Here is a 17,559-nt window from a genome sequence, read left to right on the forward strand (position 1 = left end):
TAAGATTTTTCTGTAACTTTATGATAAAACTATCAAAATGTATTTTCCTTAACTCATGTGGGAAAATTAAGAAAAATATAATTTGATATTTTAACCTAATTAGTTATATAAATATAATAAAAATCCATGTAGGGGTAAAATTTATTATGTTTATATAATTAATTACAATTGATGTCCATTATATGATCCAAATCCACTTAATGCATAATTTTTCATAATTAAGGATGTTGTGGCTATTCCTCAATTATTTAAAATTATACGATTCACATGACAAAATTTTGGTTTTACTTTAATACTTTATATAATAATTATTTAGTAACATAATCAACATTTTTCAAGAGTGCTCCCAGGAAAAATAGGTAGTGCTAAGGCCCTTTAAATACCTATCTCCTAGTCAGAGCGACATTCCTTAGAAAGACCAGTGGCTAGTCAAGGCAGTTTAAACCGATCTATAAAGAACTCCCCAGATCATGTTTTCTCATGTCACCTTATAATTATTATTCACTTTAATTATCCACATTTATGTGAATCTTTATAAGCCAAATTTTTTTTATTAAATAACTTTATATTCACATTTATACTTAATATGAACAAATACGTTCCCCATCAGTTTTTCTCTTCAATCAAAGTAGTGATAAAATGAGGATCACATTTACGTAAAAATGTGGGCTCCTCATCAGTTTTTCTCTTTTATCAGAGTAGTGATAAAGTGAGGATTATTTGTTCATTTGTGAACATCTGAAATATTTTATAATATTATATCCACATCTTACTTGATATATTCATTTCAAATTATAAACAAATTAATATAATTTAATATGAACACAATGTAAATATTAATTTATCAAAATATTTTTCAATATCATTTGCATTTAAATTTCAAGAATAAATGCTAACATAATATTAAATTTGCATATACACATCAAACATTTATTTATAATATTTGACATTATATCTAACATGCAAAAATAATTTCTAAACATGTATTAGAAATTACGTCGATCTTTGGAATTATTTTAATGTGTACAAATTATTTAACCAAATGCTATATGTATACCGAATTATACATATAATTCCATATCACATTAATTATTATTTAATTATTATTATTGTTCTTACTTAAAATAATAATAATTAAAAAAAAAACAAAACAAAACTCCATCAACCGACAATGTCACAAATTGACGTGGGTCCCGCTTAATTAATTAATTTTTTTTAAAAAAAATAAAAATCAACCGACAGTTTTTAAAAAACGTGTGGGCTTTAGTTCAGTACATTGCATATGATACAACTGATTAATTCATTCAATTGCATCCTTCCTCTTTATTCTACAATTCCTTCGTAAATATTTTTGCTCTCAACAAAATTTCCTCATCTCGAAAAAAAATTTCAGAAAGCAAATCTATAATTTTTGAGATTTCATAGATGAACTTCAAACTCCGATCGAGAACACAATTATAAGGTAAGTATCTTAATATTATTTTATCCATTTTTCAACTTTCATTTTTCATACGTAAATTCCCCGAAGCAAAATATTCAAGGCAGTGGTATCATTGCTCTGATACCAAATGTTAGAATTTTTCTCAAAAATCATGTTTCTGCACATATATATAAACATGATATAATATGCGAAAGCGGATCTAGAATTACCTCCGGCCATTGAAAATTTTTGATTTCTCTGATTTTCTTTCGGTTGAAGCCTTCTAAGCATTTCGCATTCTCTGTAGATGGTGTATATTTATTATGAGATATGTGTGCTTAGGGACCTCAATCTTCTCTATTTATAGGCATCTCATACCATCAACGAGAAAAATCGAGAGTCTGAATGTCAAAAGAAGAAACGCGTACGCATCTCAATTTTCTAAAGTTGAGGTTGCGTACGCAAGTTTCGTCAAAATATGTAGGCAATGACCGTCGGCAATTCCTACACGATACTTCTTTTAACATGTGTCATATTTTTCTTACAAAGTGGATTTAGTATTTTACATATTTGTTCTATACTAATCGCATCTTCTCTAGTCCAATGAGCCTGAATCATTCTGCCACTTTAGAATGCTCTATATAAGGATCTGGAAGTGCTCTTTGGAAAATGGGGAATGGCTACCCTGGCCTTGATTATCTGTTGCTGCTTCTATCTATGGAAGGGGATGATATGTGGCATAGAAGAAGTGCATGGAGGCGACATGCTTTTGTTTGGGAGATAAACAAAAAAATTTTATGGTCATTTTGTTATATTTAGCTATTTTTATGATTTTTTAATCCGTGATGGATTGTTTTGTTGTATGTTTTACTTTAAAATGCATGTTTTATATAAGCACCATTTTATTTTGTTACAACATTTTAGTATTTATATGTTGTTATGATCGAAAATGAGTTTAGAGGTGTGTGAATATACTCTTTTAAATTTTTTGTTTTTGTTATCAAAGAATCAAGCTGGATTAACAGTTTTGGTTGGATTTTCTCAGTATGAGCTTGATGTTTGAACTGGTTCCAAACTAATCGGTCTGACTCGTCCTAATGATTCTTAGTTCAATAATCTCGGTTCGGTTTGTTTAACTCTATCCAGATCAGCTCAAATTATTTGTTCAGATCAGTTTGATTTTGTTGTCACCAAAACTTAATTCCAAAATTTTATCTTTAACATTAAATGAAAATTTAACGTAGAATTTGGACCATCATTTATACTATTACATTGAACACATGCTCTCTCCATTCAAAGACTAATTGACTTGGCTGCATTGTGTCTCAATAATGACTGGTTTATCCGGATCAGCTCAATTGTTTTGTTCAAATCCGTTCGATTTTATTGTCACCAAAACTTAAATTTTATATTAACATATATGAAAATTTAATGTAAAATTTGGACCGTCGATCATTTATACTATCATATTCGACACATGTTCTCTAGCTACATTCACACACTAGTTGATCACTTGGCTGCATTGTGTCCCAATGGCTGGTTGATTCAAGTCCATGTCAAAAGTTCCTTCATTGACCTTTCCCTGGATGGCCTCCAATGTCACGCCCCAGGGACAGGGGTTGATCGACACCGGCGTTGCTATCAAATTTACATTCGAAAACAACAAGCCTCAAAAGTACAAAATTCAGAAACCAGTCTTTTTATTCATAATACTAAATAATTTATTGTCTGTTATAAACTTAAATACTAATGTTTTACAGCGAAAATGTAAAACTAAACATAACAATGTCTTAACAGATACAACGGAAACATAACTTAGAATTGAAAAACAACAGTCTTCTTCACCAGCCCCAAAACTGATGTTGCTCTTATTCTTCTAACAATCTTCCTCATTCTTATCTGAGATGGGTTTGGTGGGTGAGTGATATGGTTGTCATTCAGTAAGCAGAGGCGGGAGTAACTCCCGGTTTTCAAAATCATTTTCAAACAGGAACAGCAATACGAATAATATACAGAAACTCTTACTTTCAGGACATGAATCAGTATTCAGAAATCAGTATTCAGAACAGTAATCAGAACTTAAAATTTAGCAAGCAACATCCATCTTTTGAGCAGAAAGGCACCCATATTTGCCTTTTTTTTATAAAGTTCTCTGTCATTATCTTCTTTCCATTCCATGACTTCTTACAAATTCAACCTATTTTCACTCAAAAATACCAATTGTAATGTTGTCATTCATCATTATCTTTGAATTCAAAAATTGCCTTGTCAAAATCAGCCACATATTCTTGAGCTTTTGGGTTAGTTTCGATAGAATATGCCACAAGAAAAATCGATGCATAGTGTTGAGCATCACTTCCCTTAGGGTTATCTTAATACTCTCACACTGTATGATGAATGTTTCCTATTGGCTCGAGCCAATTCATGAAGAGCCAATTGAATGATATTGCATCTTCATACAATCTAATAAAATGAAATAATTAAAAATAAACTAATTTCCCAAATGTGACAAAAACATAAAATTGTAATTTAAATTAAAATAATTTAAAAATAATAAAATTTATAAAAAGTGAAGATTAGAAGTTGTATTGAAAATCATTTGCTACAAAAATCATAAAAAATTTAAAAAGTAAATATATAGTATTTTATACCCCTTATTTTTATAAATCAGACATAAAACCACATACCAGAGAGGTATAGATATGTCTAAGTTTTAATAACATATGAGTTAAATATGTTTGGTTTTTTAAAAAATAAAAATGTTTTAGCCTATTAATATCTATAATCTTTTAAACTTATCAAAAGATGAGTGCAGTAATTAAATAATAAAATAATTTATTTTTTAGGATTGAAGGTTGAAATGAGATATATATATTGTTTATACTGTGTTGGGTGCAATAATTACTCTTGTTGGGTAGAGTAATTGAAACATAGTGTTTGAAATTGTCACGTCCCGGGACGGGGGTTGGTTGACACCGACATTGCTCTCAAATTTACATTCGAAAACAACAAGCCTCAGAAGTACAAAATTAAAAAACCAGTCTTTTATTCATAATATTCATTGTCTAATACAACTCAAAAAGCAAATGTTTTACAGCGGAAATGTAAAACCAAACATAACATCATTTTAACAGATACAACGAAAACATAATTTAGAACAGTCTTCTTCACCAGCCCCAGAATTGAGTCTGCTCTTCCTCTTCTAACAATTCTTCCTCGTTCTTATTTGAGATGAGTTTGCTGGGTGAGTGATATGGTTGTCACTCAGTAAACGGGGGCGAGAATAAATCACAGTTTTCAAAACCATTTTTAAACAGAAACAGTAATCCGAATGATATACAGACATTCTTATTTTTAGAACAGAAATCAGTATTCAGGAATCAGAAATTAGTATTTGTAATCAGTAATCAGAAATTATCAAGTAAGCACTGAGCACGTTTGTGAATTTCATGGCTAAACTGATATCAGTCCCATATATGTTCTCTCCTCTAAGGGGTAATGCCAGTAATCAGTAATTAGTAATCAGTAATGTTCAGAATATATATTCCTACCATTAGTTCGCTAAGTTTCAGTGCTTCAAAAATCAAATATCAGAAATCGAACATACAGAAACTTTGCTTTAAAACATAAATCATCAAACTGAATCCAAGATATTTATACATAAGCCCACTTATCGTAATTTGCTAGAGTTTCGGTTGTTGAAGTCTGGAATCTGCTTGCTCTTGCTACTGGATTTTTCAGCTCGAAAATACACTCTCTTAGTTCGAATGATAACTCAAGATTTGGGTAACACCAATTCAGATGTTTGAGGGTGTTATTTATAGGCAAACTTCTGACTGTTAGCCTCTCAATTAATGGCTATAATCTGCCATTAACAGCATTTATTCTGTGTTAAATGGTTCAGTTACAAGTCATAAGGTGAATTAGTAACTGTCTGCTAGAATTCTGTCTGCTGCTGGAATTCTATCTGCTAGAAAAATACCAGCTTCTGAAATATTAGCTGATGCTGGAATTGTTAGCTTCTGCTGAAATTTTCTTTTGCTACTGAATATTGCTAGCTGCTGAAAAAATGCTAGTTGCTGCTGGAAATTCAGGTTCTCACATCCTTCCCTCCTTATGAGAAGTTTCGTTCTCGAAACTTGGCTATACATGATTCTCAAAGAGATAAGGGTATTGTGCTCGCATCTTTTCTTCCAACTCCCAAGTAGCTTCTCTTTCGGTGTGGTTGGACTATTGTACTTTGACATATGGAATAGTTCGTCGCCTCAGTATTTGGTATTTGTTATCCACAATTCGAATCATAATTTCTTCATACTTCAGTTCTTCATCTAGATTTCCCTCAACCAGAAGTGGTCCAACTTCTAGAATATGACTTGGATCGGAAATATATCTTCTCAGCTGGGAAACTTGGAATACATTGTGAATTCTTGACATGTCGGGTGGAAGTGCTAATCTATAAGCAAGTGTTCCCACTTTCTCAAGAATTTCAAAGGGTCCGACGTATCTAGGATTCAATTTCCCAGCCTTATTGAATCGGATTACACATTTCATGGGTGACACTTTCACATACGTTTTTTCTCCAACTTCGAATTCCACGGGTCTTCTTTTCAGGTCAGCCCAGCTTTTCTGTCGATCTTGTGCAGCTTTTAATCTCTCCTTGATCAAAGCGACTTTATCCACTGTTTCTTGGATCATTTCGGGTCCAACAATGGCTTTTTCCTCTACCTCATCCCAATACATTGGTGATCGACGCTTTCGTCCATACAGAGCTTCGTATGGTGCCATTTCAATACTGTTGTGGTAACTATTATTGTACGCGAACTCAATTAAGAACAGATGTTCGCTCCAATTACCACTGAAGTCTAGAGCACATGCTCTCAGCATATCTTCTAGAGTTTGTATTGTCCTCTCAGTTTGGCCATCAGTTTGAGGGTGATACGTCGTACTAAGAGTAACATTTGTCCACATAGCTTGTTGAAAACTCTTCCAAAATCGAGATGTACACCTAGGATCTCTGTCGGATAGTATGCTAGCTGGAACTCCATGTAATCGTACGATCTCATTCATGTACAATGTGGCTAGCTTGTCCAAATTATAGTTCATACGGACAGGTAAGAAATGCGCAGATTTCGTGAGTCTATCTACGATTACCCAGATGCCATCATGACCTTGTCTCGACTTGGGTAAACCAACTACAAAATCCATAGAAATATGTTTCCATTTCCATTCCGGGATTTCTAATGGTTGAAGAAGTCCATCAGGTCTCTGGTGTTCTGCTTTGACTTGTTGGCACACGTGACACTTAGAAACAAACATTGCCACGTCCTTCTTCATTCCACTCCACCAGAAATTTTTCTTCAAATCTCTGTACATCTTGGTACTGCCAGGATGGACTGAAAATTTTGACTTATGTGCTTCAGACATTACTTCTTGTCGAAAGTTGTCGATGTCTAGTACGCACAATCGGCCCTTCATCCACAAGATTCCTTTTTTATCCGTCTCGTGATCTGGTGTTTTTCCTTCTTTAACTTGCTCTTTTAGTTTTACCAAAACGGAATCTCTATCTTGACTTATTTTGATTATCTCTTGAAGACATGGTTGTACTGAAAGTGATGTCAGGATCACTTTACTCGTATTATTTCGATTTAAAGCATCTACTACCTTGTTGGCTTTGCCTGGGTGGTAGCTTATCGTCAAGTCGTAATCCTTCATGAGTTGAATCCACCGTCTTTGTATCATATTTAGTTCTTTTTGAGTGAACAAATACTTGAGACTTTGGTGATCAGTGAAAATTTCACACTTGGCTCCATAACAATAATGTCTCCAAATTTTTAGTGCAAACACCACTGCTGCTAGCTCGAGGTCATGCGTTGGGTAATTCTGTTCATACGGCTTCAATTGTCTCGACGCGTATGCAATCACCCTTCCATCTTGCATGAGTACGCATCCTAAACCTCCTTTAGATGCATCACTGTACACAGTAAAGTCTTTGTCTTCCGTAGGTAATACCAACACTGGTGTGGAGGTAAGCTTCTTCTTCAAAGTCTCGAAGCTTTTCTCACAATCTTCAGTCCATTGAAATTTAGAGTTCTTCTGTGTGAGTTTGGTGATAGGTATTGCTATTGAAGAGAATCCTTGAACAAATTTTCGATAATATCCTATTAATCCCTAGAAGCTTCGAATTTCTGTTACAGTCTTCGGTCTAGGCCAATCGGAGATTGCTTCTACTTTCTTAGGATCCACAGATACTCCTGCTGCTGATATTATGTGTCCCAAGAATGTGACGCTCTCTAGCCAAAATTTGCATTTATTGAATTTGGCGTAAAGTTCTTTTTCTCTCAGCGTCTGGAGGGTGAGACGAAGATGTTCTTTGTGGTCTTCCTCACTTGACGAATATACCAGAATATCGTCGATGAATACCACAACAAACTTGTCAAGAAATGGTTTGAACACCCTGTTCATGAGATCCATGAAGACTGCCAGAGCGTTTGTTTACCCGAACGGCATCACCATGAACTCATAGTGTCCATACCTTGTTCTGAAGGCTGTCTTCGGAATATCGTCTGTCTTCACCTTGAGTTGGTGGTAGCCTGACCTTAAGTCGAGCTTGGAAAAGACTGTAGCTCCTTTGAGTTGGTCAAACAATTCATCTATCCTTGGAAGTGGATATTTATTCTTGATTGTAATCTTATTCAGTTCTCTGTAATCGTTACACAATCTCATGCTTCCGTCCTTCTTCTTCACAAATTGGACAGGAGCTCCCCACGGAGATGCGCTTGGTCGAATCTGTTTCTTTTCCAACAATTCTTGAAGTTGTTATTTGAGTTCTTTCAACTCTGCTGGAGCCATTCGGTACGGTGCTTTTGAGATTGGTGTAGCATTGGACAATAAATTAATCTCAAATTCCACTTCGCGGTCGGGAAGTTCGCCAGGGAGTTCTTCAGGAAAGATATCCAGAAATTCTTGTACTACCGGAATCTCTCCTAGTGTAAGTGTGGTTTCTTTCTTTACCTCACTTAACATAGCTAGGTAAATTTCTTCTCCATTTTCATGGCTTTTCAAGTTTGAGAAGCAGAAAGAAGAGTCTTTCGTTCTTTTGTCTTACCATGAAATAAAAGTTTCTCTTGGTGTGGAGCTTGGATGGTTACCGTCTTCCCATGACAGTCTACTAAAGCATGATTCTTGGCTAACCAATCCATTCCAAGAATTACATCGAATTCCACCATGTTTAGTTGAATCAGGTTTGCCTTGAAATTCTGATCTTCTATGAGAACACTAATATCCCGATATAGAGTGCGAGTTTCTAAAATTCGATTAGCAGAAATTGCTATTCTATATGGTTCTTCTAAGTTATCAGGCTTAGCTCATAATTTCTTGGCAAATCTCTTAGACATGAATGAATGCGTAGCACCACAATCAAATAACACATAAGGAGGTATATTATTGATTAGAGTGGTACCAACTACGACATCATTTGAGTTGTCATCCTCTTCTTGAGTGAAAGCATAGACTCGAGCATTTGGCTTGTTCTCCTTAGGCTTGTTTGGAGTTGTTCCACCTACTGGACCATCACTTGGATCTGGAAAAGGACATTGAGCAAAGCGGTGGCCCATCTTTCCACAACGGAAACATGCTCCAGAATTCTTACGGCATTCACCAGTGTGAGTGAATCCACAATTTTGGCACTTGACTCCTTCTTTGCTTGATGGAGAAGAAATGGTTCCTTTAGCTGGAGCACTGGTGAATTGATTGCTTGAAAACCTAGGCCTCTTGAATTGTTGTCCTGGTTGGTATTGGCTTGACTGAGGACGTTTGAGTTTATTCTCACCTTCACGCCTCTTGATGTCATTCTCAGCCCTGATGGCGGCTCCCATAAATTCATCAAAACTATTGGGCTCGATAACGGCAAGAGTAGATTGAATGCGGCTGTTCAATCCTTTCTTAAAACGATGTATCTTCAAAGCCTCGTCTCCCATGATGGTTGGGGAGTAGGTTCCCAATGAGTGGAACTTAGATGAATACTCCACCACTGTTATGTTTGGTTCTTGAACCAAGCTTTCAAATTCTGACAGCTTCTGCACTCGAACTGCTGTCGGGAAGTACTGCTTCAGAATGCCTCTCGGAATCTTTGCCAAGTGATAGGTCCCGCCCTTACCATAGCTGGTGAGACTCCTTCCCATCATTTGGCTGCTTTATGCACAAGAAAAGGTGTAATCACATCTACCTTGATCCCTTGTGGAACCTCAAGTAGTCGAAGATGATTCTCCACCTCTTTCATCCAATTTTGTCCGACCTCAGGATCGTAGCTTCCATCGAAGTTTGGGACTCTTGCTCTTCGTAGAGACTCAAAGTGTTGCTTAGTCTCATTCTGAGCTGGAGGTGGTGGCGGTGGCTGATTAGCATTAGGGTTCACTAACCCTTGTAGCGTGGTTGCCACAATCGTGGCTATAGCCATCAATTCCACCTGACTGAGGCCAAATGCTGGTGGTGGTTGTGGTGGTTGTTGTGCATCTTCATCATTGTGGTTATTGCTGCGGTTATTGTAACGAGGGTTACGGTTGTTTCTCACAAGTCTCTCGTCCATTTCCTAAAAATATGAAAGTTCTAAGGTTGATGGCAGAAAAAGAAACTAAACAAAGGAATCACAATGATCGAGTAATTGCTTCAAAATTTAAATATGAAACCAATGGATAGAAATAATTTTTATTGATTTTCCAAGAAAGTGCAAGTACAAATAACCTTTGAAAATGCTAACAAAATGCAAATAGAACAAGTGCTATTACAAAAAGCTACTACTGAATGTCTAATCTATCACTTCTCCTAATCCCAAGTCCATTGGATCCTCTTCGACTCCATCTTCTTCGGGATCCTCCTCAGGTTCGTCTTGATGGTTGGCTATCACTATTTCCAAATGTTCAATATGACCATGCAGACCTGCATTCTGGTCGCTAAGAACTTCAACAGTGTCCTGCAGCTCTTGAATCTGAGCATCAGTATGTTCACTATACTAATTATGCTGGTGTACGAGTTGGTGATTTTGATCATTAAGTATTTGGATCTTCTCAACTAATGTATCACGTAACTCGATGAACTCTGCAACAGTCTCTTTGGAGGTTTCAAACTCTTCTTGAGCCTTCCTATTTCTCTCTTCTGCTTCATGCAGATAGTGAGCATAACATTGAACATCACATCTTAAGTGTTCTGCTCGACGCTCTAATTCATCTTTGTTCAGCTATAAGCAGTAGTTATATTCTTTGAGATTCCCTAGCTTCCTCTCTAAGCTCTTAATGTAATTACTCTGGTCAGTCATATCCTACATCCAAAACATGGAAGTGAATGTTCAGAAATGATCTCAAAAATACAGATCAAGTTATAGACGAATACTGGAATGAATAAAATCAGTACTGCCTATACATTTAATAGAAGAAATAGCTCAAAATTTTTTCGGTATTAGAATTGAGTGAAAAATTTACTAAAAATCCTTCACATCAAGACATGAAGTGTACCAAGTTTGGTGCAAAATACTAAGCCGTTTGGAAATGAAAATTCCTCAAAGTTTCGAAAAATTGGAAAATTTTACGGAAATGATGATATCCCTATCTAAACAAAGGATTTTGGAGTTCGTCGACGGTACTAGAACAAAATTTTGGTTCTAGGTTAGGTTCTCCTCGTCGAGAACTTTCCAACGGTATCTTTTAATAGTCAAAATTCTTTCTGGATCAAAAGTTATAGCCGTTTGAAGTTTGCGCGAAAAATACCTCAACTTCCATGTCATTTGCAAGGTCTACTGCATGCGCTTGCCGGAATTCACTGTCTACTGCAATTCTGATGCTACTGCAATCAGTCTGCTGCTTTTACAGCAGTGTCTGTTGCTTTCCAGCACTATTAGAACATGTCTGCTGCTTTCCAGGTCTAATGACCAGGTCTTCTGCATTCAGATTCTACTGATTTCTATATGCTGGTTCTGGTTCCAGACTACTGGTTTTTGATGCTACTGTTTTTCGTTATCTGCTGGTTCCGGTCCACTGATTTTGGCCTACTGATTTTTTTTTTCTACTCATTTCAGTAGTCTATTACAGTAGCTTACTTTCAGTAGTCTATTACAGTAGTTTATTTTCAGTAGTCTATCTCAGTAACTTTCAGGAGTTATTTTCAGAAGTCTATCGGACCTTATTATTTCTAGTTCCTCCTCCCCAGAAACCAGTCTTTTATTCATAATATTCATTGTCTGATACAACTCAAAAAGCAAATGTTTTACAGCGGAAATGTAAAACCAAACATAACATCATTTTAACAGGTACAGCGGAAACATAATTTAGAACAGTCTTCTTCACCAGCCCCAGAATTGAGTCTGCTCTTCCTCTTCTAACAATTCTTCCTCGTTCTTATCTGAGATGAGTTTGATGGGTGAGTGATATGGTTGTCACTCAGTAAGCGGGGGCGGGAATAACTCCCAGTTTTCAAAACCATTTTTAAACAGAAACAATAATCCGAATGATATACAGAAATTATTATTTTCAGAACAGAAATCAGTATTCAGAAATCAGTAATCAGAAATCTGTATTCGGTAATCAGTAATCAGAAATTATCAAGTAAGCACTGAGCACGTTTGTGAATTTCATGGCTAAACTGATATCAGCCTCATATATGTTCTCTTCTCTAAGGGGTGAGGCCAGTAATCAGTAATTAGTAATCAGTAATGTTCAGAATATATATTCCTACCATTAGTTCACTAAGTTTTAGTGCTTCAAAAATCAAATATCAGAAATCGAACAGACAGAAACTTTGCTTTAAAACATAAATCATCAAACTGGATTCAAGATATATATACATAAGCCCACTTACCATAATTTGCTAGAGTTTCGGTTGTTGAAGTCTGGAATCTGCTTGCTCTTGCTAATAGATTTTTCAGCTCGAAAATACACTCTCTTAGTTCGAATGATAACTCAAGATTTGGGTAACATCAATTCAGATGTTTGAGGGTGTTATTTATAGGCAAACTTCTGACTGTTAGCCTCTCAATTAATGGCAATAATCTGCCATTAACAGCCTTTATTCTGTGTTAAATGCTTCAGTTAAAAGTCATAAGCTGAATTAGTAACTGTCTGCTGGAATTCTGTCTGCTGCTGGATTCTATCTGTTGGAAAAATACCAGCTTCTGAAATATTAGCTGATGCTGGAATTGTTAGCTTCTGCTGAAATTTTCCTTTGCTACTGAATATTGCTAGCAGCTGCTGGAAATTCAGGTTCTCACATAAATGTTGTACCATTTAAAAAGATTTGAGTTGTACAGTTATCATCAACTATAATTTTTGGTAAATCGACAAACGTTTAGTCCTAAAATTGGTATCAGAGCCAAGGTCACGAGTTCGATTCTCATTGATGGCAAAGAGTGCAATTATTGGGAGAGAGATTGTTGGATGCAATAATACTCTATGTTGTGTAGAACAATCGAAACTTGGTACTAATTTAGCTGATGTACGATATAAAAGAACTATAGCTTTTGGTAAAACAGTAAGCACTCGTTCCTATACCATGTGACTGTATTTACACCGATAAATAATAATTTCAGTGAATTCTTTAGTTCATTTAAAAATTTATGATATATTTTAAAATTATTCAAGGTATTATGAAATTATTAATAAGCACCGCTAATAACATAGGCAAGAAAAAATTTTGCTATTTAATTTGCATAATAATTTTGTTATATAATTCAATGAATGATATTTACAACACTATTTGTGTTAGCACAATTTATTTATACAATATATATACACACACTTTTTACAATATACATTTAACTCTGTTCTTCAGTTGCATAAAGATATACAAGCAACCTCGAAACAGCACTAAACCCTATCTAATTATTTGCTCCAACAGGTTCAGTCTCAATTCCAAAACCAAAGCCAAACAATGGATCATAATTCTCATCCCCAACGTTCATCGGAAGCTGATCCACATTCTTGAACCAAGTCCTCGCCAACTTTCCGGTGAAGCCGTAGTCCCCAAACAGCACATCTGCCACCCCCTGGCCCTCGGATCCGGGCAGCCATGCTGCCACCAGAGCATCTATCGTTCCAAGATAAGGCTCGATTACCAAAGGACGACCGGAAACCAGAACGACAACACATTTGGCATGGTCACACACATTCTTTAATGTAGTTAGTCCTGGTTCAGGAATGGTTAGGTTTGTGTTGTCTCCAGCTGTTTCTGCATAAGGTGGCTCTCCCACAACAACAATGGCATATGAGAACTTGTTTTCCTTGACGAAATCGATGTCGGGGTTTTCTGAGTACACTATTTCAGTACTGGGATCGACTGCTGACGATATTCCGTTTAGTATGGTGGACCCTAATTCAAAAGAGAAGATTGTCATGTCAAAGAATGAAATCATTGTTGGACTATGTCTGGCTTAGCTCGATTTATGTATCGAAACGACAATATTTATGTATGTATATTTAACCTGCTGTGAGATTGGTGGTGTTAAGTCCTTGCCAAGTGACAGTCCAGCCACCACATTGAAGTCCGAGATTGTTGGCATGTGTTCCAGCAACTAAGATTCTTGATGTCGTCTTAGGGAGTGGAATTACAGGGCCATCACCCTTTTGTCCATTTTTCAAGAGAACCAGTGATTTTCTTACTGCCTCTCTTGCCAAATCCCTATGAGCCTGCCCAATTATGTAGTAAAAAAGCATTTAAAAATTGTAGTTTTTAATGTTTCTTGGGGATTAGAAGAAAAGGGCTATTGGCAATTTCTCCAATAAATCTCAAGAGAACAAGTTGAAGAAGAGGGGAATAAAGTGGTCACCTGGCTCCCAAGATACTGAACAAAGCTATAATCAGCCATAGGGTTCTCGAAAAGCCCCGCAGTGAATTTAACCCTCAGAATCCTTCTAACAGCATCATCAATCCTGCTCACCGGGATCCGGTTGTTCTTCACATGGGACATCAAAATGTCGGTGAACTCGGTATAGTTGTAAGGAACCATCACCTGTATTTTTCGACACATTAACATCCACGTTTAATCGCTTCAACATACTGCATCGATCACGATGTTAAACTACAAATTTCTTCCCTATAAAAACACATGCAGGTACGTAACAAGTTTTGTGATATATTTTTTGAATTGAAGCAAGTCACACTAACCATGTCAATGCCAGCATTTACTGCTTTCAAAAGGGAGTCTGAGTAATTTGCATGTATGGGAAAAGTAAGCTTGTCTACTCCTTGCCAATCTGAGATCACGAATCCCTGGTAAATTCCAAAACATCGCAAAATTAGCACAAGACGATTAAACGATTCAAATAGATCCTTGAGTCCATCCCAAACTATACATACCCTGAATCTAAGAGTGCCCTTGAGGAAGTGAGTGATGAGATTGCGATTCGCGTGCATTTTCACTCCGTTCCAACTTGAGAAAGAGACCATGATAGTGGAAACACCCTTGATTATGGATTGATAGTATCCGGGCATGTGAAGTCTGAGTAATCCTTGCCAATCAATGATTGTATTGTTCTCATTTATCCCATTAACCGTCCCTCCATCACCGACAAAGTGCTTGGCACAAGCCAAAACCTTGTCTCTATTTTCAAAAAACAACCACAGATTAGCCAAGTAAGCAAGAAAATCGTTATAAACTCATACATCTTATAAACTATTTTAGGAGCTTACGAGCTGCAAAAATTCTTTTTTATAGACGGATAGCTCGAAAAACATGATTAAGAAACTTACTTGCCACCGAGATAGGGGACACCCTTTTTGGTATGGGGAGGGATTTCTCCCTGTAAACCATTGATGATATCTGTCATTTGTTCCACAATCTCGTGCTCCTCACTGTAACTCTCATAACATCTGCCCCATTTTGGATTTCTACATACCTATAAAACCATAATTTTCGAAGCGAAACTTAGTTAGCTTAAATTTTATTTCTTGTGAAACCACGATGGGAATATCAGAAAAAACGTAAAAAAATATCCAAATTTCACGTTTAATCTTCTTGAAAACATCGATAAAGTATACATACGGCTATACAAGGAGCAAAGACATAGGGAATTCCGGTGGCTCTAGCTTCAAGGGCTGTGGCTGCGCCAATTCTCCTAACAAGCTCTGGCTCTCTCTACATCATCAATCACATGCACCATTTAGCTTAAATTCACAGATCAAATTATTTTGAAAACTTTATATGAATATAGAAATTCATAAAACATGACGATATTTGATTGAAATACATAGAGTCCAGTTACCAGAAAAAATTAAGCATGGATTTCAAACGACTTTATTGATGGGTGATTTTGAAATCAAATTAACATAAAATACTATATAAACATGTTTGAAATTTCTTATCTTAATTCTATAAACAACAAAAAATATACTTGAATATATTTGAAATTTATCGATCTGAACGCAACCTAAGTCATTGTCTTAAAAACAAGATGTAAAAATATATACATTAAATAGGATAAAGCATTTATAAGATCTTTTCATTATCATATTTTTTTAAAACAAATATGTGGAACTATGAAAAATGATGCAAATAAAAATTTTTGAGATATTTTTTGAAAACGTTTAGAGATATTTTTAAAATGTTAAAATAAGATTTTAAAAAATAAGTTATGATTAACCAAATTTATTTTAAACGGATAAGAAATAGTCAAATAACTTATTTAATTTTTTATATTTTAGAGAGAATAATATCTCAAATAATTTATAAACTAATACTTAAAATAAAATTTAATGTACCAACCTTGTGCAACCAAGTCCCACATTATGAGGGAAAATAGTTGCTTTATATACATTATTGTGTCCATGCACAGCATCGATCCCATAGATCATGGGAACCCCAAGCCTACTCGACAACGACCCGTTTTGAAAGTTATTCACCATATCCACCCAGTCCTTCGCCGTGGCACGCTCCCGAGGGGTGCTGCCTCCGCCGCTGAGGACGCTTCCAATGGCGTGATCTCGCATGATCTCCGCGGTCAGATCTGTGATCTCTATCTGGGCCATCTGTGATATTTTCTCCTTCAGAGTCATCTGACTCATCAGGTCCTCTATCCTCTCCTTGATGGATCGCGTCGGGTCCTTGTACACGGGGGTCGGTTTCGGTCCACGGGTCGTGGCTTCGACCCGGAGGAGGAGGAGGAGGGCAAGGAGTCCCAGTGTTGGGAGGTATATGAATGTTGTCTTCATTGTTCGATAGGTCAACTAATTAACTATGTTCCTATTGGTCTGAATTAGTTGACCTGGTTTGAATTCTGAAAAAACAAGTTCAATTAAAAATTTTAGCATATAGAATTAACAATAAAAATATAATAACATCCAAAAACCTTACGTGCAATCATTTATCTTATTTCTTAAAATTATTAATAAACTGAAAAGAAAGTGCACTCTATATAAACATAATACATATTTTCAGACACAATATGTGGACGTAAAAACTGAAAGAAAGTGTAATAAATATAGCACTTCAAAATTTTAATCGACAGATTTTTGTCATGGAATGAAACCCTTCTGAGGTTCAGATATTGCGACATCGAACGCAAACTCGGATTCGCCCGAGCAAAACGATCTTGTTTGAGTTAAAACTAGTTTTTAAAATTTTATGATTTCACAAGCTGATTAAGGAAAGGTTGGATAATGAAGCAAAACTCATTAATATTTATAAAAAGATAGAACAAATTGAGGGGAAAGTAAGAGCAAATACTCACCTGAGAGGAAAAAAAGAAAAGAAAACGTAAAGATAAAAAGGAGTAAGTGAAGATTAGTCGTGCAAAGTTTGGGTTATTTATAGCATCAGAGACGTTAAAGTCGGTACATTAGAATTATATGTTCCACTAAATGTTTTTTTGGATAAAATTAATTATGGATTATCCACATTGAGAAATCACGTATTAATCAATCCTTTACCGGAAAATGTTCTCATACACACACACAGTGAGAGAGGACATGCATGTATATGGGAAACATAAGAATATCCACACGAGTTTTTTGAACAATATTGGGATAAAAAAATATGCGTTTCAGTGTGTTTTTTGAAAAATAAATGAATAAACTTTTACATACTTGGCGTTGAGATTGAGGTTGTAAGCTATCACTATTTTCTTGTATTTTTTATATAAAAAAGGGGGGAAATAAGGGTA

General features: G+C 35.7%; 1 protein-coding gene across 2 annotated transcripts; it reads right to left on the bottom strand.

Moving 5' to 3' along the window:
• Nucleotides 1-13,201: 13,201 nt before the first annotated feature.
• LOC142555183 (uncharacterized) lies at nt 13,202-17,179 on the bottom strand. Of its 2 annotated transcripts, XM_075665909.1 has the most exons (9): nt 17,128-17,179; nt 16,164-16,674; nt 15,444-15,534; nt 15,152-15,297; nt 14,759-15,002; nt 14,567-14,671; nt 14,229-14,411; nt 13,884-14,088; nt 13,202-13,771 (listed from the first exon to the last, which is right to left on the bottom strand). In XM_075665909.1, exons 2-9 carry the CDS (start codon nt 16,607-16,609, stop codon nt 13,281-13,283), a joined length of 1,911 nt encoding a protein of 636 aa, XP_075522024.1. In that variant the 5' UTR covers nt 16,610-16,674; nt 17,128-17,179; the 3' UTR covers nt 13,202-13,280. The 2 variants fall into 2 exon arrangements, with proteins under 2 accessions (XP_075522024.1, XP_075522023.1); XM_075665908.1 differs by having other exon boundaries at nt 14,567-15,002.
• Between the last annotated feature and the right edge of the window lie 380 nt (nt 17,180-17,559).

This window comes from Primulina tabacum, chromosome 9, assembly GCF_025594145.1.
Source record: "Primulina tabacum isolate GXHZ01 chromosome 9, ASM2559414v2, whole genome shotgun sequence".
Taxonomy (NCBI): domain Eukaryota; kingdom Viridiplantae; phylum Streptophyta; class Magnoliopsida; order Lamiales; family Gesneriaceae; genus Primulina; species Primulina tabacum.